The 24,125-nt window shown below is 49.9% G+C and overlaps 1 protein-coding gene and 1 non-coding gene across 3 annotated transcripts in view; both read right to left on the bottom strand.

Moving 5' to 3' along the window:
• TRPM4 (transient receptor potential cation channel subfamily M member 4) overlaps positions 1 to 23,291 on the bottom strand; it is a 39,341-nt gene extending 16,050 nt beyond the window's left edge. The window contains exons 1-12 of one of the 2 annotated variants that reach the window (XM_012754453.3): positions 23,162 to 23,291; positions 22,775 to 22,842; positions 17,254 to 17,428; positions 16,667 to 16,847; positions 16,343 to 16,506; positions 15,251 to 15,434; positions 10,332 to 10,393; positions 9,999 to 10,190; positions 9,678 to 9,777; positions 5,734 to 5,846; positions 5,092 to 5,445; positions 4,844 to 4,978 (exon numbers count right to left, since the gene is read on the bottom strand). In XM_012754453.3, coding sequence (XP_012609907.2) covers positions 4,844 to 4,978; positions 5,092 to 5,445; positions 5,734 to 5,846; positions 9,678 to 9,777; positions 9,999 to 10,190; positions 10,332 to 10,393; positions 15,251 to 15,434; positions 16,343 to 16,506; positions 16,667 to 16,847; positions 17,254 to 17,428; positions 22,775 to 22,842; positions 23,162 to 23,185 — 1,752 coding nt within the window. In that variant the 5' untranslated portion in view covers positions 23,186 to 23,291. The remainder of the gene's footprint in view (positions 1 to 4,843; positions 4,979 to 5,091; positions 5,446 to 5,733; positions 5,847 to 9,677; positions 9,778 to 9,998; positions 10,191 to 10,331; positions 10,394 to 15,250; positions 15,435 to 16,342; positions 16,507 to 16,666; positions 16,848 to 17,253; positions 17,429 to 22,774; positions 22,843 to 23,161) is intronic. The other variant, XM_012754455.3, reaches the window with a different exon arrangement.
• Positions 13,456 to 13,562, bottom strand: LOC142861449 (U6 spliceosomal RNA). The gene has a single exon (XR_012912679.1). It is a non-coding gene; the product is annotated as a U6 spliceosomal RNA (small nuclear RNA).
• Positions 23,292 to 24,125: the final 834 nt, after the last annotated feature.

The following is a 24,125-nucleotide window of genomic DNA, read 5'->3' as shown; positions in this document are numbered from 1 at the left end:
TCAGAGACCAGAGATACAAGTCAGGGGCTGGGCTGGAGTGAAAATGACATCAGCAGTCACGGAAAGGTCAAGAAGCAGTTGGAAAGGTCACCAAAAATGGCAGAGTAGGGAACTTCAAAACTCCATCCCCCCCACAAAAACAATGAATAAGTTGGTAAAAAACTGTCATTATCACCTTTCCAGAATTACAGAATCTAATCCAAAATTTACCAAAACCAAAAGCATGCTTACTGAAGACATAAATTGCTAAATTTCAGTAAGAATGCACTGTGACATTTTAACCTACCTGCTTCCCATCCCTGGCTCCCCAGCTCAGTGGTGACCTTGAAGACAATGGCCCACATCCCTGGCACAGGTTGCTGGCATCAGAGGGAGCAATTCAGACCTTACTCTCAAAGAATGTGTAGTTGTGTGTGTGGCCTTATCTGGTGGCTCCCTGAAGGAACAGCTCATGGGCTTGACTTTGTTTCACCAGCCTTGGAGCTTCCCCAGAACAGAAGTGGCTTCCCAAGTGGTATGTGTTGAAAGTATTTAAAGGCAAATGAATTAGCCTCAGCCACCAGGAATCACAGTGGCAGCAGGCAAAAGATACACTGAACAGCTTGAGAGGAAAAGGCTGGGGAAGGAGATCCTTGGGGATATAAGATACTTTGGAAATCTCTCCCGTGTACCAGGAAATCCAGAAGGCTACACACATGACCAGGGCTAGAAAATACCAGAGAAGACCTTGAGCTGTCACCTCTGGCTGAACCTTTAAGGTCTGCACAAGCAGGAAGTGAAAACTAAAGTGGAATTATAAACAGTTTAGATAATTGTTGAAAGAATGCTTCAACAGAGAGCCAATCTGCAAGCTGAGAGAGTTTTTTTGATGTTTTGTTTGTTTGTATGGCTCCAAGCATTTAGGGAAATCTCTGTCAGGTCACTAACTGACTACTAAGCTAACAAAACAGGGATCTCCATGGCCACACATGACAAACATTACAGACTTTACAAAAATAGTTTAGAAAAGTCACTATACAAACAAACAACAGTGAACCACAAAAAGCAGTAAAGAAATTCATAATTGCAAGGCTGTGGAAACAGCCCAAGTGTCCATCAATCCAAGAATGGATTAATAAAATGTGGTATATGTATACCATGGAGTACTATTCAGCTCTAAGAAACAATGGTGACATAGCACATCTTATATTTTCCTGGTTAGAGCTGGAACCCATACTACTAAGTGAAGTATCCCAAGAATGGAAAAACAAGCACCAGATATATTCTCCAACAAACTGGTATTAACTGAGTAGCACCTAAGTGGACACATAGGTGCTACAGTAATAGGATATTGGGGAGGTGGGAGGGGGGAGGGGGGCGGGTATATACATACATAATGAGTGAGATGTGCACCATCTGGGGGATGGTCATGATGGAGACTCAGACTTGTGGGGGGAGGGGGGGATTTGGGCATTTATTGAAACCTTAAAATCTGTACCCCCATAATATGCCAAAATAAAAAAAAAAAAAAGCAGTAAAGACAAATCCTGGAGGGAGGGAGTAAGCTGATTTCCAGAGTGGCCACATTATAATGTTCAAAAATGTCCACTTTCCAATAAAAAATAATAAGGCATGCAAAGAAACAAGAAAGTATAGCCCATACACTGAAAAAAAGGAATTTAATAGAAACTGTCCCTGAGGAAACTCAGACATTGAAATTATTAGACAAAGACTCTAAATAAACTGTCTTAAATATGCTCAAAGTGCTAAAGGAAATTAGAGACAAAAAACTAAAGGAAGCCAGAAGAAAGACATCTCATCAAATAGAGAATATGAATAAATACACAGAAATTATAAATAGGAATCAGAAACTCTGGAGCTAAAAAGTAAAACTGAAATGAAAAATTCACTAGAGGGGCTCAATAGCAAATTGAAGCAGGCAAAAGAATCAGTGAACTTGAAGCTAAGTCTTTTGAGATTAGTCTGAGAAGCAAATAGAGAAAAGAATGAAGAAAAATAAGTAGAGCCCAAGAGATCTGTCAGACACTACCAAGGATACTATATATATGCATAATATGAACTCAAAAGAACAAGAGAGAAAGGGGAAGAAATAATATTTGAAGATATAATGTCCTAAAACTTCCAAAATTTGATGAAAGACATGAATCTACACATCCAAGAAGCTCAAGGAACTCTAAGTAGGAGAAATTCAAAGAGAACCACACCGAGACATATTATAATCAAATTGTCAAAGGCCAAAAACAAAAAGAATCTTGAAAGCAAGAGAGAAGTGACTCAAGTGACTCATCACAAACAAGTGATCCTCAATAAGATTAACACATAGGAGTGAATAATTATAACATATTATAATTATAAAATTATAAAACTCTTGGAAGAAAATATAGGGATAAATCTTTATGACCTTGGATTTGGCAATGGTTACTTATATATGACACCAAAAAGCACAAGCAACAGAAGAAAAAAATAGACAAATTGGACTTCATCAAAATTTAAAACTTTTTTTTTTTTTTGAGACAGTCTCACTCTGTTGCCCTGGCTAGAGTGCCGTGGCATCAGCCTAGCTCACTGCAACCTCAAACTCCTGGGCTCAAGCAATCCTTCTGCCTCAGCCTACCAAGTAGCTGGGACTACAGGCATGCACCACCATGCCTGACTAATTTTTTATATATATATTTTAGTTGTCCGGCTAATTTCTTTCTATTTTTAGTAGAGACGGGGTCTCGATCTTGCTCAGGCTGGTCTCGAACTCCTGACCTTGAGGATCCTCCCGCCTTGGCCTCCCAGAGTGCTAGGATTACAGGCGTGAGCCACCTTGCCCTGCCCAAACTCAGATATTTGTATATCAGTGTTCATAGCAGCATTATTTACAAGAGTTAAAATGTGGAAACAACCCAGTGCCTATCGATAGAACAAAATATGGTATATCCATAAAATAACATATTATTCAACCTTTAAATGGAAGGAAATTCTGAGGCCAGGCACAATAGCTCGCACCTGTAATCCTAGCACTGTGGGAGGCTGAGGTGGGAGGATCGCTTGAGGCCAGGAGTTTGAGACCAGCCTGAGCAAGAGCAAGACCCCGTCTCTACAAAAAAATAGACAAATTAGCCAGGTGTGGGGGCATGCACCTGTAGTCCCAGCTACTCAGGAGGCTGAGGCAGGATGATCACTTGAGTGCAGGAGTTCAAGGCAGCAGTGAGCTACGATCCTACCACTGCACTCCAGCCTGGGCAATAGAGTGAGACAATGTCTCAAAAAAAAAAAAAAAGGAAGGAAATTCTGACACATACTACAACATGGATGAACCTTGAGGACATTGTGTTAAATAAGCCTGACACAAAAGGACAAATGTTGTACAAGTCCATTTATATGAGGTACCTAGAATAGTCATACTCATAGACACAAAGAGTAGAATGGTAGTTGCCAGGGGCTGGTGGGGATAGGAGTTTATTGTTTAATGAGTACGAAGTTTAAGTTTGGGAAGAAGAAAAACTACTGGAGATGGATAATGATGATGGTTGCACAGTAATGTACTTAACACTGCTGAAGTGTATACATTTAAAAATTGTTAAAATGAGGCCAGGCGTGGTGGCTCACGCCTGTAATCCTAGCACTCTGGGAGGCTGAGGCGGGCGGATTGCTCAAGGTCAGGAGTTCGAAACCAGCCTGAGCAAGAGCGAGACTCCGTCCCTACTATAAATAGAAAGAAATTAATTGGCTGACTAATATATGTAGAAACTATTAGCCGGGCATGGTGGCGTATGCCTGTACTCCCAGCTACTTGGGAGGCTGAGGCAGGAGGATCGCTTGAGTCCAGGAGTTTGAGGTTGCTGTGAGCTAGGCTGACGCCACGGCACTCACTCTAGCCTAGGCAACAAAGTGAGACTCTGTCTCAAAAAAAAAAAAAATTGTTAAAATGATAAATTATATGTTATGTATATTTTACCACAATTTTTTAAAAATGGAAAATAAAAGTGTTGGCAAGGACACAGAGAAAAGGGAGCCCCTGTACATAGCTGGCAAGAATGTAAAACGGTGCAGCCACTGTGGAAAACAGTCTGGCAGTGCCTCAAAAAGTGAAACACGGAGTTTCCACAGGTTTCTGCACTGAAAACAGGTGTTCAAACAAAACTTATACATGAATGCTCTGAGCAGCACTAGTCACAAGAGCCAAAAATATCCAGAATAGACAGAGATAGGAGGCAGATTAGTGGTTGCCAGGGGCCAGGGGAGAACAGAATGGGGAGTAACTGCTTCATGGGTACAAAGTTTCCTTTTGGGGTGATGAAAATGTTCTGGAACCAGGTGGTGGGGATGGCTGCATAACATTGTGTACTAAAGGCCACTGAATTGTACACTTTAAAGTGCTTGAAATGGTGAGTCTTACGTTATATGAATTTTATCTCAATGAAAAAAATTTATATTGAACTCATGACCCGATGGGTTGAAGAAAGGGGGGTCCTATTAAGATATTTCTGTGTAACATAAAAACAAGCATCTTGGATCTTATTCAAATCTTGTGACTCTTTCTCTCTCTCTTTTTTTAACTTCTCAAACATCTCTCAAATGCGTCCCAACATTCCCACCCCATCTGCCTGGGTCCAGGCCGTCATCTGGGCTGCCTGGCGAACCCGGCTTTCCCTCCACAGCAGGCTTCGTCGCCGCTAGCTCTGTCCCTCACTGCGCTGCAGCGACAGTGATGTATCTACACCGCAAATGGAACTCCGTGTAAGTGACTCCCCATCAGCTGCGGTGTCTGTCGGGGTGGTGTCGGAGGCCGGGAAATGGTGTGGCGGGCCAGGGATGCCGAAGGGCGGGACGAGGGATCGGAGCCAGCACTCACCATCTCCCAGAAGTACAAGGCCATCTGGGCTCTGTTCAGCAGCAGCGCCCACAGGAGCAGGTCATTCCAGGGGGCGTGCCCGAGGCCAGAGTCCAGCGAGAGCTCGGAGGTGGCTCTGTCCGGGAGCAGATGCACCTGCAGCGAAAGGAGGCGTGGTGACGGCTGGCCCCGCCCCGCTCTCTGGCCACGCCCCTCCCCGAGGTAGCCCCGCCCCGGCCCCTCCCACCGCAGCCTCGCCGGGTCCTTACGCTCTCCGTCTTCTCCTTGCTGCCCTGGCCCGGGTGCGGCTCCGAGGCGGCCCCGGACGGGTACCGCGGGGCGCACATCTTGCCCAGCAGCATCTTCAGCACCTGGCCCACCTCAGGGGGCGGCGGCTCCGCAGCCTCGCCTTTTAGGGGAGAGGCCTTGGCGCCCGCGCCGTGGGACACCTGGGCCAGGAGGCTGCGGATGAGCGAGTTGGGGGGCACCGCGCTGTAGAGTTGGTCCAGGCGCGCCGGGGTCAGGAAGTGGCCCAGGATGAGGCCGTGGGAGATGAGCAGGCGCACGAACTCGGGCCGGTCGTTGAGCAGGGCGTCCATGAGGGAGGCCTCCAGGTGGAAGGACTGGCCGGCGGATGAATGGGGAAAGACACGAGCAGAGGACACACAGAAGGCCAGGTGAGCTCAGAGGTCGAGGACAGGAGATGAGGGTACAGGGCTATGAGTGACAGATGGAGGGACGGATGGATGGGGAGAGTGGGAACAAGATGGGGTTAGACGACAGTCGGAAATGGGTGGAGAATTAAGGGAAGGCTGGACAGCGTGACGGAAGGCAGAGCCACATGTCCTAGAAGTCAGGGAGGGAGGAGGGCACATCCCCTCCCATGGGATCCCCAGGCGCTGACCCCTCACCCGCCATTGGATGTCCCCCCGAAAGAGTTCGCTCTGGGCAATGTCCACGCGGTTCCAAGCCACCGCCAAACGCAGCTCGTCCAGGTAAGCTGAGGCCTCAGAGCTCCCACAAGCTGGAGGGTTGAGAGAGAGGGGGGCAAGGAGTCAGGGGGAGGGTGGCGACCTCTGCTGAACGTCTGTTCTGCTTCTATGTCGGATGCCTGACATTTAAACTCTGTGTAAAGCGGGTGTTGTGGGGCGGAGTCTGGGGTCGCTAAGCAGTCAGGCTATTACAGCATAAGGTCATCTGGCTCAGGGCAGAGCACAGACCACTGGTTCGGAGCCCCCAGGAAGAAGGAAAGGAATGATTACGGACCAGGCCATGGGAAGGATGCAGAGAGAAATCGGATACAGTTCCTGGGGAACTTTGTCCCAGACACGCATAGGTACACTCAGAATGCTCAGTGCCCTCAGAGGTGGGCACAGAATATGATCAGGGCCCGGAGGAGGCTACAGGCACAGAGGTATGGAGTGGCCCAAGAGAGCCTCCTAGACGCTGGGTGTTGAGGGAGGGCTTTGGACAGACCACTAGGATTTGGAGCTGCACATCTAAGGTGGGAAAAGAACCTTCGAGGCAGCAGGAGCAGCTTGAGCAAAGGCCTGGGTGCAAGAAAACACAGCATATGATTAAAAATGTGAGTTACTCTGATTTCTGAAACTTGGGGTATGTGGTGAAAGGAAAGAGGTGACAACAGCAGAAAATGAGGTTGGAAAAAAATCTGAACATGGGAGGGACTCTGGGATAGCCTGGAGGTCATTGAAAACAGCAATGGAGAACAAAGGCCTTTAAATTTTTGATCCAGCTATTTGATGGATCCAAACATGTGCAGGCAACAGGGGCATGAAACCTTCTACAGAGCGCCTGTGCCATGGAGTTCGTTTTCCCTTCTGCCTCCACTTGCTCCACATCTATGTCCAAAGGAAATCCATCACGTTTTGATCATCCCAAAAACTGGCATCACAGAGCTGAGCAAATGGGTTCTGGGGCAAGCAGACCCAGGTGCGCCAACACCAACTGAATGACTTCAAGCAAGCCACCGAACCTTGGGAGCCTCCATTTCTTTGTCTGTAAAATGGGACTAATGATGGTCTTCTCCCCATATAGCATTGTTATCAATGACAGCAACTGTAGGATGACAGCTCAGCCAGTGTGACCTCATGGTTGACAGCAGAGGAAACAGAGGCCCATAGAAAGGCAGGGACATGTCTAGTACCACACAGCTTCATACTTCTTTTCGAATCCAGAGGCCAATTCAGAGTGGGATTTTCTAAGAATCTATGAACCTCCCTGACTTTCCCCACAGTTTTAAGAGAAGGAAAGAGACCGTTTCTAGTACCCTGCTTCGTCTTCTGCCTTAACCTGGCAGCATTTGTCATCTGAGCCCCCAACCCCGGGCCTACCAGTGTCTACCCCGACCCATCTCCCCCTGGGTCCCCGTCTCCCAGTCAATGAGGCAGACCCCCAGGTCTTTCCTTGTCTGTCCCTCACTTCCCCTCCCGTCCCACATCCCATCAGTTCCCTGAGCCCCATGTGCAGCCCCCTGACTCTCTGCCTAGCCCCCTACCCCCCTTCCCCCTCCAGCCCCAGCCACAGCTCAAGCTTTGTCCCCTACCACCATCCCATTCCACCCCGGCCACCATCTCTGCAGTCTCTTCTCCACTCTGCCCCCAACCACTCACAGAGGGTCTTTCCACCCACAGAACTGACCCTGGTCCTCCCCTGCCTCTCATGACAGTCTCAGCCCCTCCGCCTGGCCTTTGAGGTCCTGGGTGGTGTGGCCCTGCCCGTCACACTGGCCTTGTCTCCAACAGTCCCTTCATGCCACATGCTACATACCAACCCCATGAGGCTCTTACCTCACCCCAAACATGTCCCTTGTCTGGGCCTGAGAGTCATACAGACCTAAATGAAAAACCTGTCCCCTGCTACTAGCTGGGTGACCTTGGGCAAGTCACTTTTCTCCTCTCTGAGCCTCTCTTCATCTGCAAAATGGGGGAGCTCATCCTTACAGGCAGGGATGGGGGACAAGGAAGAAAACCGCTAGACTCTTAGGGAGCATTCGTTCCCTCCCACTTCCTTCTTGCTGAGACTCCATTGGTTCAACTCTGCCACCCCGAATCCCATGGGCCATCTCCAATGTCCTCAGCGGGCTCGCAACACCAGCCCCTCAAACCGCTTCTTACTGCCCTGCCCTGTTTTCTCCCAGGCTGCTTCCGTTAACTTCCATAAAGTGAACCAGATCTGCCACTGTCATCCTGTATTTAAGGATGTGCCACCACGGGAAGTGGAATCGTATTAAGAAGGGCCCCTCTTTATCAGGCCGCACTGGGGACCAGGCACTGCTCGACCCTTGTCCCTGAAGCTCACCACACTCCTGCAGGAGATTATCTCCGTTTTTAAGAGAGAGAAACTGAGGCTCAGAGAGGGGCGCTCTCCTTCTCAAGGTCACACAGCAAGGAAGGAGCCAAGCTGACACTAAATTCAGCTTTGTCTGATTCCAGAGTTAAAAGTAACTGCTCTTTCCGCCACCCACAAACACGCGGCTGAGGCCCCAGGCTGAGGATGTCTGTATGTTGCCACTGTGCCTCTGGGTAGCTTTAAGCTAAGTAGGTGTTTCCCCCAGAAAATTCTCTGACAACAAAATGATTCTCCCCACCCATAACCCCATGGAGCCCTGGGGATCGTTCTTACTCCTTCTCTGTCCCTCCTTCCAGCTTACAAAGTCCAAATTCCACTGACTCTTCAAGGTCCAGTTTAAATACCCACTTCTCCTTGAACTTTCTCCCCTACTGATGGTGACTCTTCTGTGTGTTCTTGTCTTAAATTTTACTTAAGGTTGTGTCCAAACAACCCCAGTAGGATCTGCAATCCTTAAGAGCAGGAAACAGGTCTGCTTTGATTTCTAGAGCCCAGGATGATGTTTGTTGAATGAATAAATGAGCCCCATCCCCTGTCTCTTTCAGGTGGTCATTGTGCTCCCTGCCTTGGTTTTCATCACTTAGTGCTCTAAGCTGCCATTTCTAGTGAAAGATCAGGAGGTCCTCACTGGGACGTGGCAGGTTGACTCATGTCCAACCAAAGTGCTTAGCAGAAAAGGAAGAATGGGTGGGTGGGTGCACAGATGGAAGAATAGTTGGAAGGATGAATGAAAAGATGGATGGATGGATGGAAGAATGGGTGGATTTGAGAATGAGTGAATGGAATTGTCAATGGATGTATGGGTGGATAGGTGAAAGAATGGGTGGATGAAAAAGATGGATGGATGGATGGATGGATGGATGGATGGATGGATGGATGGATGGGTGGATGGATGGATGGATGGATTTGAGAATGAGTAGATGGAATTGTCAATGGATATATGGGTGGATAGGTGAAAGAATGGGTGGATGGAAAAGATGGATGGATGGATGGATGGATGGATGGATGGATGGATGGATGGATGGGTGGGTGGATGGATGGATGGATGGATTTGAGAATGAGTAGATGGAATTGTCAATGGATATATGGGTGGATAGGTGAAAGAATGGGTGGATGGAAAAGATGGATGGATGGATGGATGGATGGATGGATGGATAGTTGGATGGATAAAAGAATGAGAGATGAATGGAAGGACTGGTAGCTGAATAGACAGAAAGATCAATCTGCACATATGGATGGATGGAGAGGAAAGAATGGATGGATGGATCCAACAGAGGGAAGCAGATGTTGGAACAACAGGAAAGCATCTGGGGGAACTGCCCAAGCAGCACCAGGCCAAGGCCCAGACACACAGCAAAAGGGAAAGACAGAGAGAGATAAAAGGGCCAGGGCCTTAGACCAGAGAGGATGGATGAAATACTCAGGCCAGGAAAGGTGTCTGAGGTCAAGCTGAGAGAGGGAGAGAATTCAGAGGTCCAACTCTTACCCTTCACGAGGGCCTTCAAAACAATGGTCTCAAATTCCTCAGAGCCATCTTCAGATGAATAGACGGTCAGCAGCTCCTTCCGGGTCATAATCCTCTCCACCTGCAGACAGCAAATCCTCCATCCCCAGCCCAGCTCCTGCCGAGCCTGTCCAGAGGAAGGCAGGAGGCCACTCCCGACCAGGATGTAGCAGTCTAGGTGCCCAGCTCCTTCCAATCCCAGAGCCTGGGAGTCTGGGCCCCTCTTCCCTCAGACCCAAGAGCCCCGGTGGTCCCCAGTTCCCTCCCATCCCAGGATCCAGAATTGGGCCCCCAGTGCCATACCTGGGCTTGCAGAACCTCAGGTTCTCCTTTGGGGAAGAAACGCCTAATCCGATCCCGGGCTTCCCCGCGCCTGGCTACCCCGCTCCCTGGGGCCAGAGTGTCCTCCAGGGTCTCCACCAGGCAGTCGGCTGCTCCCCCAGAGCCAGCCACCAGGAGGCAGGGGAGCTGAGCCTGGGTGGCATTCTCTATCCGCTACAGGACAGAGGGGAGAGTCAGGCCAAGGAAGGCAAGACAGTCACCCTGCCTGGAGTCCAGACCCCCAGCCCCTGCCCCCACTGAGACTCAGGACCCAGAAGTCTTCCCCCTTTGGCCCAGGCATCCGGGTTCTTATACCTTCAGCATTTCCTCGTCACCATCAATCAGGAGGAGGAGGACAGGGATGTCAATTCCACTCCCTGAGGAGAGGAGAAAGGGGGCTTGGTCACCTCCCATCAGCCTCTCCTGGGGATGGGAGTGAACCATATTTCCCAGGAGCCCTTGCGGCAAACACTACCCTCTCCCTAATCCTCCATCCTGAGGCTCATGGGAACTGTCTTTTTTTGCAGCACTTTGGGAGAGGCTAGATGTTTTTTTGGGTTTTTTTTTTGTTTGTTTGTTTGTTTTTGAGACAGAGTCTCGCTTTGTTGCCCAGGCTAGAATGAGTGCCATAGTGTCAGCCTAGCTCACAGCAACCTCAAACTCCTGGGCTCAAGCAATCCTCCTGCCTCAGCCTCCCGAGTAGCTGGGACTACAGGCATGCGCCACCATGCCTGGCTAATTTTTTCTATATATATTAGTTGGCCAATTAATTTTTTTCTATTTATAGTAGAGACAGGGTCTCGATCTTGCTCAGGCTGGTTTCGAACTCCTGACCTCGAGCAATCTGCCCGCCTCGGCCTCCCAGAGAGCTACGATATTGAAGACAGTATGCTTAACTTCCCAAGGGAGGAGGCGGCTGAGGACCAGGACTCCTGAGTCCCGGAATGAAGCACGTGTTTCTTGCATGAAACAGTCCTGTAACTGATTAACCATCCTGGAGCCAGACAGGGCAAATGATCAAATAGAAAAGAAAGGAAATAGGAATAAAAAAGACTATCCAAACACAATATAGATATTTACCAAAGCCCAACAGTAAAATCATATAAGATGATTTTATACTCTCCATTAAAGTAAGAAACTAGATGGCATCACCACCGTTCACATTCTACTCATCCCGGAGTTTTGTGCTACTGTAATAATGTAAGAAAATGAAATATAATAATTGCAATTAAAAGTGGTAGTTTTTTGGTAAAGCTAGAAGACACAAAGGTATCTATTTGAAGAAAAAAATTACTATATTCCCAGAAAATTGTAAGACTCCACCAAAAAATGAAAATTAGAAAAAGGTTAATAAGAGAATTTGGTATGAGGGTTGAGAAAATAAAAATACACAAGTATCAAAAACTTTTCTCCAAACTAGTAATTATATGTATCTTATTCATGTTTTGATAAAATTGTAAGACACTGGGAATTTATTTATCCAGAACAGTACAGGATCTTTATGAAGAAATTTACAAAGCTTATATAAGGACAAAGCCTGAAAAAATGGAAAAACTAACACCAAGTCAATTTGTCACAAATTAACACATAAATTCAATGCAGTTTGGGGAAAGGGAGAATTAGGGGAAGCATGGAAGTATTTATCCTTTTTTGAGTGGAACAAAATAATTTTATAGTTTATATGGAAGAATAAATGCCAGGGAAGATCAGAGAAATTTTTGAGAAAGGACAATGAGGTGAGGCTTTTGCTCGCATGTATTAAAATATTTTTAGGGGGCTGAGAGGTAAAAATCTGCCCATCGGGTACAATGTACACTATTCTGGTGATGGGCACACTAAAACCTGGGACTTCAGCATTATACAATTCATCCATGTAACAAAAAACACTTGTACCCCCTAAATCTATTGAAGTAAAAAAGATAAAAAGAATATAAAGGCCAGGCATGGTGGCTCACGCCTGTAGTCCTAGCACTCTGGGAGGCCGAGGTGGGAGGATCGCTTGAGCTCAGGAGTTCGAGACCAGCCTGAGCAAGAGTGAGACTCCATCTCTACTAAAGAAATAGAAAAAATTAGCCAGGTGTGGTGGTGTTCGCCTGTAGTCTCAGCTACTCGGGAAACTGAGGCAGCGGGATCACTTGAGCCCAGGAGTTAGAGGTTGCATCGAACTATGATGATGCCACTGCACTCTAGCCTGGGTGACAGAGTATGAAGTGTCTCAAAAAAAAAAAAAAAAGAAACGAAAATCACATGTATCCTATAAAGACATACTATTTATATATCTATATCTATATAAAACTATTACATACCCATAATGATTAAAACTTTTTTAAAAATTATAATTAAAAAAATAACACAGGCTTGGCATGGTGGCTCATGCCTGTAATCCTAGCACTCTGGGAGGCCGAGGCGGGCAGTTCATTTGAGCTCAGGAGTTTGAGGCCAGCCTGAGCAAGAGCAAGATCCGGTCTCTACTAAAAAAATAGAAAGAAATTAGCTGGACAACTAAAAATATATATTAAAAAAATTAGCCAGGCATGGTGGCGCATGCATGTAGTCCCAGCTACTTGGGAGGCTGAGGCAGGAGGATCACTTGAGCCCAGGAGTTTGAGGTTGCTGTGAGCTAGGCTGACACCACATAACTCTAATCCAGGCAACAGAGTGAGACTATGTCTCAAAAAATTAAAAAAAGACAAAAAACAAAAAACACAATTTTGGCACAGGAATATATAAACAGAGAGGTGGGAAAGACAAAGTTTCCAAACATTTCGACATACAAAGGAGCCGAGTACATACTGCAGGCATTTCAACTCAGTTGGGAAAGGACAGTTGATTTATTAAACGGTCATGAAGAAAACATGGCTTCCCACTCAGAAGAAAAGAAATGTAGACTCCTGACCTCAAAATATGTAAAAATCATTTCCAGATGGACTAAAAATTTAAATATAAAACCATGGGATATTAAAAGAAGACTTAAGAGAATATTTGTCTTGGAGTGGGATGGGCCGTTTTAAGACAGGAAACCAAGGGGCTATAAAAGAGACAAAAGATATATCCAACCACATAAAAATGATAGCATTTTTATGGCAATAGGCACCCTGCTAAAGTAGCTTTTCAAATTTTGTGATTCATATAACAGTCAGAAGGTTATTACTGACAGGACACAAAGAGTTTCTACTAAAAGATAAGGAATAACCTATTTTAAATCATCCAAGCGATATGAATAGACAATTCATAAGTGAGGAAATCTGCTTGGCCAGCAAAGTATATATCTTTTCATAGTAGTTAGATAAATTAAAAGATCAAATTAAAAGCAAGATATCATTTTGTTACCTATAAGATTGGCAAAAATAAAACATAAATACAAATGAAAGCAAGAATAGGCAGAGTTGGTTGGAAAAGAGCACACTCACACATTCTTTTTTTTTTTTTTAATTTTTTTTTTTTTATGGGATGCTTCATGAATTTGCATGTCATCCTAGCACCGGGACCATGCTAATCTTCTCTGTATCTTTCCAATTTTAGTATATGTGCTGCCAAAGCAAGCACTTAACTCACACATGCTTTATGGAAGTGAAAATTGCTACAAATTTTTAGAAAGTTATCTAATCCTATATATTAAAATACACTCACAGCAATCCTACTTTGAGGAATCCATTGTATAGAATGTAAAACACCTCTCTGTAACTTACATACGAGTGTATGAATAAATGTCCGTTTGAAGATATTTATTCAGCATTATTTGTCGTACCAAACACCAGTAAAACCATAAATGTCTATCAATTGGCTTTTTTTTTTTTTTTTTTTTTTTTTAAGACATGCAGGTTGGTCTCAAACTCCTGGGCTCAAGTGATCCTCCCAAGTAGGTGGGATTACAGGTGTGCACCACTACATTCGGCAGGGAGTTTTTAAATAATAGATGGCAGGTCTTTACAAAGGAATACCATGCACTGTTAGAAAAAGAAGTAAGACAGAGAAGTTTGGAACTAAAAGGATGGTCACAAGAAAGTGTAATACATAAATGCATTAAAAAGGACAAGAAGGGCCGGGCGCGGTGGCTCACGCCTGTAATCCTAGCACTCTGGGAGGCTGAGGCGGGCGGATTGCTCGAGGTCAGGAGTTAGAAACCAGCCTGAGCAAGAGCGAGACCCCGTCTCTACTATAAATAGAAAGAAATTAATTGGCCAACTAATATATCTAAAATTAGCCGGGCATGGTGGCGCATGCCTGTAGTCCCAGCTACTCGGGAGGCTGAGGCAGCAGGATTGCTTGAGCCCAGGAGTTTGAGGTTGCTGTAAGCTAGGCTGACGCCACGGCACTCACTAAGCCTGGGCAACAAGTGAGACTCTGTCTCAAAAAAATAAAAAATAAAAAGGACAAGAAGGAAACACCTTACAGGTGGAAATATAATTGCATGGGATTTTGTAACATAGAGAAAGGTATGCAAGGATAAACTCCAAACTGTGGAACACTGATTATCCTAATGGGTGGGGAGAAGGGGAGAGGAGATGATAATTAACTTTTTATTTCCATACCTTTTATGATTTGAATTGTTCCCATGAACACATATTAAAGCTGTCATAATACCTTATGTTGAGTGAGGGAAGCCAGTCTCAAAGGTTATGAGATTATACTATATTACTCTGCTGATATGACCTTCTGGCAAACACAAACTACAGTGACAGGAGAGAGATCAGTGGCTGCCAGGAGTCAGGGGGACAAATGGAATTCCTTTGCAGTAACAGGACTAGTGTGGACCCTGGTCTAGTCCTGGGTACGTGAATCTATGCACAGGCTAAAAATCCATAGAACTGTGCACCCAAGAAAGTCAATCTTACTGTATGATAATTTTAAAAAATCAGGCTAAAGTTGCCTGAAATCTAAATAATTGTTAAGAATTAAGCGAATTTTTTAGAAATACAGAAAACGTTTATAAAGAAGCAGCTTTTGGTTGCGTTTTCTCCAGGGTAGTGGTGACTCCTGGGTGGGGACAGGAGGAGACTTCTGGTGCCTGATACTATTTTTTCTCGGTGTGGATGCCGATTGCATAAGTGGGTTTGGAGTGTTAAAAATTCATCAAGCTGTCCATCTTTGTGTTTTTTTCTGTATGCATGTGAGATGTCAAGATAAAGAGTTTTTTAAAACACAGAAAATGATGGGAAAAGACGCTTAACCATAGCAAATGAGACCAGACCACTGGGACCCCGGGGCGGTCCGGGGTCCGAGAAGCCACTCACCGCCCACGCCCGCCTTCTGCTGAGCGATGTGGGACTCGAAGCGCAGGCGGAAGCGGTTCTCGCCACCCAGGCGGCCGTGGGTGCCGTCATCCACCAGGAAGAAGGCCGAGTAGTTGTAGTCCAGAGGAAACTGGCCCCCGTCCTCGGGGTTGTTGCGCCACTCGTAGGTCGCAGGGAACGAGCCCTGGAGTAAAATGGCCAGACCAGAAAGTCTTTCTATCAGAAGCAGGAGGACAGGCACAAGTCGCTCCTTCCCCTACCCAGGGGTCCAGGTGTCCAGCCCCTCCTCCCTCAGACCCAGGGGTCCATGTCCCCAGCCCCTCCTCCCTCAGGCCCAGGGGTCCATGTCCCCAGCCCCTCCTCCCTCAGGCCCAGGGGTCCATGTCCCCAGCCCCTCCTCCCTCAGGCCCAGGGGTCCAGGTGTCCAGCGCCTCCTCCCTCAGAGCCAGGGGTCCATGTCCCCAGCCCCTCCTCCCTCAGACCCAGGGGTCCATGTCCCCAGCGCCTCCTCCCTCAGGCCCAGGGGTCCATGTCCCCAGCCCCCTCCCCCCTCAGACCCAGGGGTCCATGTCCCCAGCCCCCTCCCCCCTCAGACCCAGGGGTTCAGGTCCCCAGCCCCTCCTCCCTCAGACCCAGGGGTTCAGGTCCCCAGCCCCTCCCCCCTCAGACCCAGGGGGCCAGGTCCCCAGCCCCTCCCCCCTCAGACCCAGGGGTTCAGGTCCCCAGCCCCTCCTCCCTCAGACCCAGGGGGCCAGGTCCCCAGCCCCTCCTCCCTCAGACCCAGGGGTTCAGGTCCCCAGCCCTTCCTCCCTCAGACCCAGGGGTCCATGTCCCCAGCCCCTCCTCCCTCAGACCCAGGGGTCCATGTCCCCAGCCCCTCCTCCCTCAGACCCAGGGGTCCGAGCTCCCAGCCCCTCCTCCCTCAGACCGAAGGGTCCAGGCCACCAGCCCCTCCCCCCTCAGACCCAGGGGTCCAGCCTCCCAGTCCCCTCCTCTCTCAGACCCAGGGGTCCAGGCCACCAGCCCCTCCTCCCCCAGAACCCTGGAGTCCCAGCCCTCAGACCCCTCCTTTCCCAAGACCCTGGGTCACACCTTGGGGTTGGTGAGGGTGTCTCTATTCTGGACCACACCCCAGGGGGCCACGCCCATGGCCACCACCTTGGTGCCCCCAGTGCTGGCCATCTGGTGGTCCCTCACAGCCATACCAACATGCCGGCCGATGCCCGTGTGCAGCCCCCCGGTGACAATCCAGGCCCCTACACAGAAACAGAGAGACATGCAGAGACAGGGGAGAGAACAGAGAGTAAGACAAAGACACGCAGAGATTGGGGGCGGGGGCAGACAGCATCCAGAGAAGCTGGGAGATGGCACTCGGGCCCAGGCCCCGGAGACACAGCCCCACCCGCCCTTGGTCACCTGTGCTCTGGGCAGCCCGCACCAGCCCTCGTCGCAGCAGGTCCTGCAGCCAGGTCTGGAGGACAGGGCCCCCCGATCCCCCCAGCACTGACACCACCAGGTTCGGGGGACGGAAGCCCCATGTGCGTGTAACCAGACTATAAACTGTAGCTGGATCCGTGCGGTCAGAGAGCCGGAGGAACTGTGGACACACAGGAGGGGGGACACGGGAAGGGGGACAGAGACCCAGACAGAGGAGGACCCGGAGAGACAGGGACAGAGACCCAGAGAGACAGGGACAGAGACCCAGAGAGAGGGGGACACAGACCCAGAGAGAGAGGGCACAGAGAGCCAAAGAGACAGGGTCAGAAACCCAGAGTGAAGGGGACAGAGACCCAGAGAGAGGGGGACAGAGACCCAGAGAGAGAGGAACAAAGACCAGAGAGACAGGGACAGAGACCAGAGAGAGAAAACAGATGGGGCGGAAGGGAAGGGAGAGGCCAAGAGGGGGATGGGCAAAGGGGGAGATGGCGTTGAGCTGGGGGCCCCAGACGCTGGCTCTGGGAGCCCCCGAGGCATGCAGCCCCTCCGCAGACATGCAGCCTCACATTGCTGGGCTTGTGGTTGGCCCCCGTGAAGTTCACTTCCCCGTAGGCATCAGTGGGCTTCTCCGTGGTGTGTGCATCGCTGTCCCACACGGTCACCACGGCCGCCCCGAACGCATCCTCCACAGCCACTGATGGGTGGGCACTCCGGGGCCGCCCGCACTGGCAAAAGGTCCCTCTGGGGGTGTGAGGGTGGAATATGAACCCAGGGCCGTCCCCTCCAACCCCCCGGCATCCTGAAGAGGTGTCCATACTGCTGTAGAGGGGCTGTCTACACGGACCCCTGCCCCCAGCGGCAGTCAGGGTCCCCACTGGCCCTGGCAGCGTCTCTGCGGGGGAGACCTGTGCAGAGGACAGCTCCAGCGCCCCTTCTCCACCAGAATGAAGCCACAGCTTCATGAAAACATGAGCAGGCAGGTTGACAGGGCCCCACCCTACTGTCACCTGCAGGGCCTCAACTGGAAAAGCAAAGAGAGCCTTCAGGGGGTGCCCTCGCTGTCCACAGCCCAAAGAGAGGATGTTCACCATGAAAAGGAAAATTCAGAGAGTAATAAAGAGAGCTTCTGTGTTATAGGCTGAGGCAGCTGTGTGACTTTGGGCAAGTGGCTCTACCTCTCTGAGCCTAAATTCCCGCCTCAAATGAAAAGACAGTAATAGCGCAGCCTACTCCAAAGAACCAGAGGAGCTAATGAAAGACGGTGTTTCCTGAAATGACAATTGTGTACCAGTCCCAGAGCCCACTCTGCATGAACTTCACACACAGCTTTAAATAACCTTGAATATCACAGTGAGAAAGTCATTCCTTTTTCTGTTCTTGGGATGGCTGTCAAGGAGAGAGGTTCAGCTGGGTGCTAGAATATCTTCCCTTTCTTTTTTTTTTTTTTTTTGAGACAGAGTCTTGTTTTGTTGCCCAGGCTAGAGTGAGTGCCATAGCGTCAGCCTAGCTGACAGCAACCTCAAACTCCTGGGCTCAAGCGATCCTTCTGCCTCAGCCTCCCGAGTAGCTGGGACTACAGGCATGCGCCACCATGCCCGGCTAATTTTTTCTATATATATTAGTTGGCCAATTTCTTTCTATTTATAGTAGAGACAGGGTCTCGCTCTTGCTCAGGTTGGTTTCGAACTCCTAAACTCAAACGATCTGCCCACCTCGGCCTCCCCAGACTTCCCTTTATTTTTAACAGAGAAAAACAAGCCTCAGGCCCCCAAAACTGGGCTGGCCATTTAATTCATTTCTTTCTCTTTGTGGCAAATGGAACAGGTTTTCCATTTATGGTGAACACATATAAAACTTTTTCCTCCTAAATAAATGTACAAGTCTCCCTTGCTATTTAAATATGATTGGTGCCGGATGCCGTGGCTCACGCCTGTAATCCTAGCACTCCGGGAGGCTGAGGCAGGCGGATTGTTTCAGCTCAGGAGTTCAAGACCAGCCTGAGCAAAAGCAAGACCCCGTCCCTACCAAAAATAGAAAATATTAGCCGGGCATGGTGGCGCATGCCTGTAGTCCCAGCTACTTGGGAGGCTGAGGCAGGAGGATTGCTTGAGCCCAGGAGTTTGAGGTTGCTGAGCTAGCCTGACACCACAGCACTCTAGCCGGGGCAACAGAGTGAGACTTTGTCTCAAATGAATAAATAAATAAATATGATTGGCACCTAAGTTTCAAAGAGCCAGTAAAAGGAATTTGAGGAATGAGGAACTCATTTGAAAATGTATCTAAGTCTCTCTGAGGCCTGGAATCCCAGCACTTTAGGAGGTCCAGGCAGAAGGATCACTCAAGGCCAGGAGTTTGAGACCAGCCTGGGGAACAAAGCAAGACCTGATCTCTACAAAAAGAATTTAGAAATTAGCCAGGCATGGTGTGCATCTGTCTTCCCAGCTACTCGGGTGGCTGAGGCAAGGTGATCACTTGAGCCCAGGAGTTTGAGGCTGCGGTGAGCTATGATCACACCACTGCACTCCAGCCTGGGCAACGAGAGCAAGAACCTGTCTGTAAAATTAGTACATTTGGTCCCCGACTGCATAAGGAATTCAGATCTTGGGGGAGATCCGTGTTTATGTAAATGGAGTGAATGGGTTTAAGGACCACTTCTACGGAAATGATAGCACGATTTTGCAAAAGCTGTGTAGACAATAAAAGAACAGCCACTGATCCACACTCAGGATGAACAGAATATGCTTGAGCCAGGCCTAGCACAGTGAGGTTGTGTCACCTCCTCCTTTCTGAGTCTAACTCCAGGTGCTAGCATACCTCAGTTTACCCACTTTATCCTCTCACCCATGGCAACCCCATTCTTGGGCCCACTCATTCCCCTCCAGCTACCTCCCACGCCTGTGGCTACTTCTTGTGGCAAAACTTCTTCAAGGAATAGCCCAGCGCCTGCACGGTCCAATATGGCAGCCACACCGGGCTCTTGCTATCCCTGGGGCTTCTTATATTCTAATACATTAAAATTAAATCAAGTCAAAAATTCAGTTCCTTGGGCACATCAGCCACTTTTCAAGTGCCCAGAAGCCCCATGTGGCCAGTGGCTGCCATATTGGATGTGGATGTAGAACATTTCCACCAACGTGGAACATTCTAGTGGATGGCACTAGTAGCTAGCCCCTCCACACTCCTCGCCTCCTAACCTCGTTCTTAGTGTGGCCACTGAAACTGAAATTGTTCTTTATAGGACCAGCAATTCCCTGCATGTCCCCGAATACAATGGGCCCTATTCAGGTCTCATCTAACTGTATCACAAGGTGGCACTGGCCACAGCTGAAAGGCTCCGATTCTGGAGTAGCTTTTCCTCGGCAGGGTATGCCTGGGCCCCTGGCCTTCCTCCCCTCCCTGGCTGCTCTGTCCCCGCCTCGTCTGTGGCTTTCTCTCTGTCCCTTCACCACCCTCGGGTGGGGGTGTCCCGCAGAGCGAGGCCACCCCAGCTTCCTTGCACGGTCCTCAAACTTGATGTTTGCCGTGGCGATCTGTAGGCTACACATTTGTCGTAAGGCATTCAGAGACAAGTATTTTTAAATACTCTTCTACAAAAAAAAAAAGTGGCCATAATTGCCAGTTTGCAGCCCATTTTTTGGTATGACATCTCACCTACTCCCGTGGCTTCTTTTTTTTTGTTCTTTTCTTTTCTTTTTTTTCTTTTTCTTTTTTTTCTTTCTTTTTTTTTTTTTTTTGACACAGAGTCTCACTCTGTTGCCCAGGCTAGAGTGCTGTGGCATCAGCCTAGCTCACGGCAACCTCAAACTCCTGGGCTCAAGCAATCCTCCTGCCTCAGCCTCCCGAGTAGCTGGAACTACAGGCATGCGCCACCGTGCCCGGCTAATTTTCTCTATGTATTTTTAGTTGGTCAATCAATTTCTTTCTACTTTTAGTAGAGATGGGGTCTCGCTCTTGCTCAGGCTGCCACAGTTTCAATGACTGTCTACAGCTGGGACTTCTCAGACTCTTGGTATAAGTCCAAATCTTTTCTGAGTCCCAGACTTGGGTCACTCCATGCCCCTCGGTCTCCCAAAGCCTCTCATACTCAAAAAGCCCCTCGCAGAAATCAACAAACCTGCTCGGCCTTCAGGGTTCCCCACCTCGGGGATGACCTCACTGTGTCCAGTCGCCAGCCCACGTGTCTGGGAGCTATCCGCTGATGGGGGTGCTCTCTGATTCCCCACGTCCACCAGTCCCCAAGCTCCACCCTCCTGCCCTCTGAATCTTTGCCCCATCCCCTCCTCTCTGTGTCCTCAGAGCCCTGGCCTGGCCCAGGCCTTGTCCCCTCCCACTTCCACCTGCCATGCAGCCGCCTCCCTAGCTTCCCGAACTCCTATTCATCCTCACACAGCCCCAGAGGGTCTTCCACACCCAGAGCCAACCTCACCCCTTTTGTGGCTCCCCAGCACCCCAGAACAAGGTCCTAACCCCTCAAGATGTCCTCTGAGGCCCTGTGAGGTCTGGCCCTGCCCTCCCCTGCAGCCTCCTCACTCAGGACAGTGCTCCCTGCATCCTAAACTTGGCTCCATTTTCAAGCCACACATATTGCCATGGGGGCGGGGGGATTGCACTTGCTGTTCCTCCTCCCAGAATCACTTTCCACTGGCCTCTCTCCAGCCCACCTTCAGTGTCAAACTCCAACTTAGCCTTCAAATGTCACCTCACTGGCCCCTCCTCCACCTCCTCCAGAAACCATTAGTGACACCCTGTGTCAGCTGCAGGTCTTAGGCAGATGCCTCCTCTCAGCTGCCACAGGGTGTATCCTTGGTAGCTGCCATTTTCTCGCCTTACTGAAGTTGTCTGCTGTGTGTCCTTCTCCAGCCAGACCAGGGGTTTCTACATTTTCTAGACAACACCCCCATCAATAAAAAGTTATTATGTTTTTTTTCTTTTAGAGATGGGATCTTGCTGTGCTGTCCAGGCTGTGCTGTCCAGTGACTATTCTCAGGCATAATCCCACTACTGGTCTGCATGGGAGGTTGGACCTGCTCCCTTCCACCTGGGCTGGCTCACCCCTCCGTAGGCAACCTGGTCGTCTCCCACTCCTGGGAGGTCACTCTATTGATGCCAGACTTAGCACAGACACCTGACTGGCATAGCACACCACAGTCCAGAACCCCTTGACTCAAGCGATCCTCCTGCCTCAGCCTCGGAGTAGTTGGGACTACAAGTTCACACCACCACACCCTGGCAGTAAAATGTTTCTGAGCACGCATGCCCAACAAACCTATATCTGTTTATTTATACATAATTTATAAGCTGCACTGCATTAATATGTTCGGAACAAAACAGACACTAAACTAGGAATGCTGATGCTTCCCACAAGCCAGAGATTGTCTTGAGAACAACTAGAAAGCCCAAATCCACCAGGGAGACCCACACTGGAGGCTGTCCCTGGCCACCCAGCACGTGGTTGCACACGGAAATAATTGATACCTTCCAGTGGGGATAGCTTCCCAGTTCTGGGCACTGTGCCAGTAATAACACAAGCATTAACTTGTTTAATTCTCACGATAATCCCAGGAGGTTGGGGCTGTTTTTATGCCCAGGTGATAAACGTGGCCCAGAGAGGTGAAATGATTTGCCCAAAGCCACACAGCACGTGTCCCAAGTGAAATTTGAACCCTGGCAGAGTCGTTGAATTAGGTGGAATGGATCTCCCCCCCCCACCCCCAGCGCTGAATGAGGGTTTCTTGCATGGATGAACGAATGAATGAACAAATGAAACATAGGCAAAAGAGAAAGAGACAAAGAAAGTGACACAAGGAGACAGAGACACACAGAAGAGACATAGGGGAAGGAAGGAAACAGAACGGATCCCCTGAGCTTTTACACTGACCCTGAGCGGGAGAGTGGCGAATCCGGGGCGTCTACACTGACCCGAACCCTCCCAGAGGAGGGAGAGCGTCCGCAGGGAACGCCCTTGGGAAGGCCCGCAAGGCCGGGAATAGGGGAAGGGGCGGGGCGGGGCTTGAGGGGGCGGGGCCTGCGGTGGGCAGGGTCAGCGGGCCGGGGACGCTGGGGTGGGCCGGGGGGCGAACTCCTCACCCGGTATCCTTGTTGTCAACTATGAACGTCGTGCAGGTCTTCTTCTTGAAGATCTTGGGGATCCAGCTCTGGGGGCAGAACCAAGTGGCGCAGTGGAAGGTGGCGGGTGAGGGGGACCCGGTTTGGTCCCGTTGGACACAGAGTCACACACTCCCTGGCCTGTCACCGACACAGGAGTCCCGGACCCCAGCGCCTTCCTCCCGCAGACTCAGAAGTGTCGACCCCAGCCCCCCGGTCTCACCCGTCCCCAGGGACCCAGGAATCCGGGTCCCCCCTCCTTCGTCTGACCCAAGAATCTGGGTCTCCAACCCTCCCCTCTGGGAGCCCGGAGGCAGGTCCCCAGCCCCCAGCTCCCGGCTCTGGGCCCGGCCCGGCGCTGCGCCCTACCTGCTCCTTCTCCGGCCCCACCATGCCGCCGCCGCAGCCGCCACCTCCGGCGGCCCTCGGGCTCCCCGCGCTGCCTCCGCCAACCCCCCTTCCAGACCCGCCCGGGATAAACCGGATCCTCCACTTTCCAGCCCAGCTGGGGCGGGGCGAGGTCTGGGGGCCGGAGCCTCGGAGACACGTAATCGGGAGGCGGGGACAGGGCGGGCCCGAGTCTGTGATAAAGTGGCAGAGGGAGACGGCCTCCCAGGGGGGGCAGAGGCCTGTGTGGGAGGGTGTGCAGGGCCAGAGACTCAGGGACACAGCAAGAAGGGGACAGAAATGGGGGAGGGGGTGGGCACAGAGATGGGGAAGGGGGGAAGCCAGAGATGAGAGAGGGGACACATTAACCCAAAGAGAGGGAAGGAGACAAAGACTTGGAGGGCACCTAGAATCAGAAGGGAAGGGGGGACAGAGACCCAGAGAGGAGGGTCCATTAACCCAGAGAGAGATGCAGAGAGAGGAAGACTCGCTTGGGATGCAGGCTCAGAGGGGGATAGGGACCCAAAATAAAACAGGGAGGGGGGAGGGTTTGTCCAGAAACTCAGAGAGGGGGACAGAGACCCAGAGAGAGGGGGACAGAGACCCAGAGAGAGGGGACAGAGACCCAAAGAGGTGGATGCCAGAGATGGGGGAGGGGACACAGTAAGGCGGGGGAGACACAAAGGCTTGGGGAGGGGAAAGACTCAAGAAGGTGGGTACAGGATTTAAGGGGGGATAGTACATTGGCCCACTGAGAAAGGGAGATGGAAGACTTGGGTGGGGACAGACACTCGCATGACAGGGAGACAGAATCCCATGGAGTGAGGACAGGGAGCCTGAGAGAGCAGAAGACAGAAATGAAGAAAGAGGGGGGCACAATAGAGAGAGATGGAGACCCTAAGAGTGAGGGCAGTTGCGACAGGTGAGGAGTGGGAGACACTAACAC

This window comes from Microcebus murinus, chromosome 16 (genome assembly GCF_040939455.1).
Source record: "Microcebus murinus isolate Inina chromosome 16, M.murinus_Inina_mat1.0, whole genome shotgun sequence".
NCBI lineage: Eukaryota > Metazoa > Chordata > Mammalia > Primates > Cheirogaleidae > Microcebus > Microcebus murinus.
Note: the sequence above shows the minus strand (reverse complement) of the source record. Positions and strands in the feature narration are given on the sequence as shown.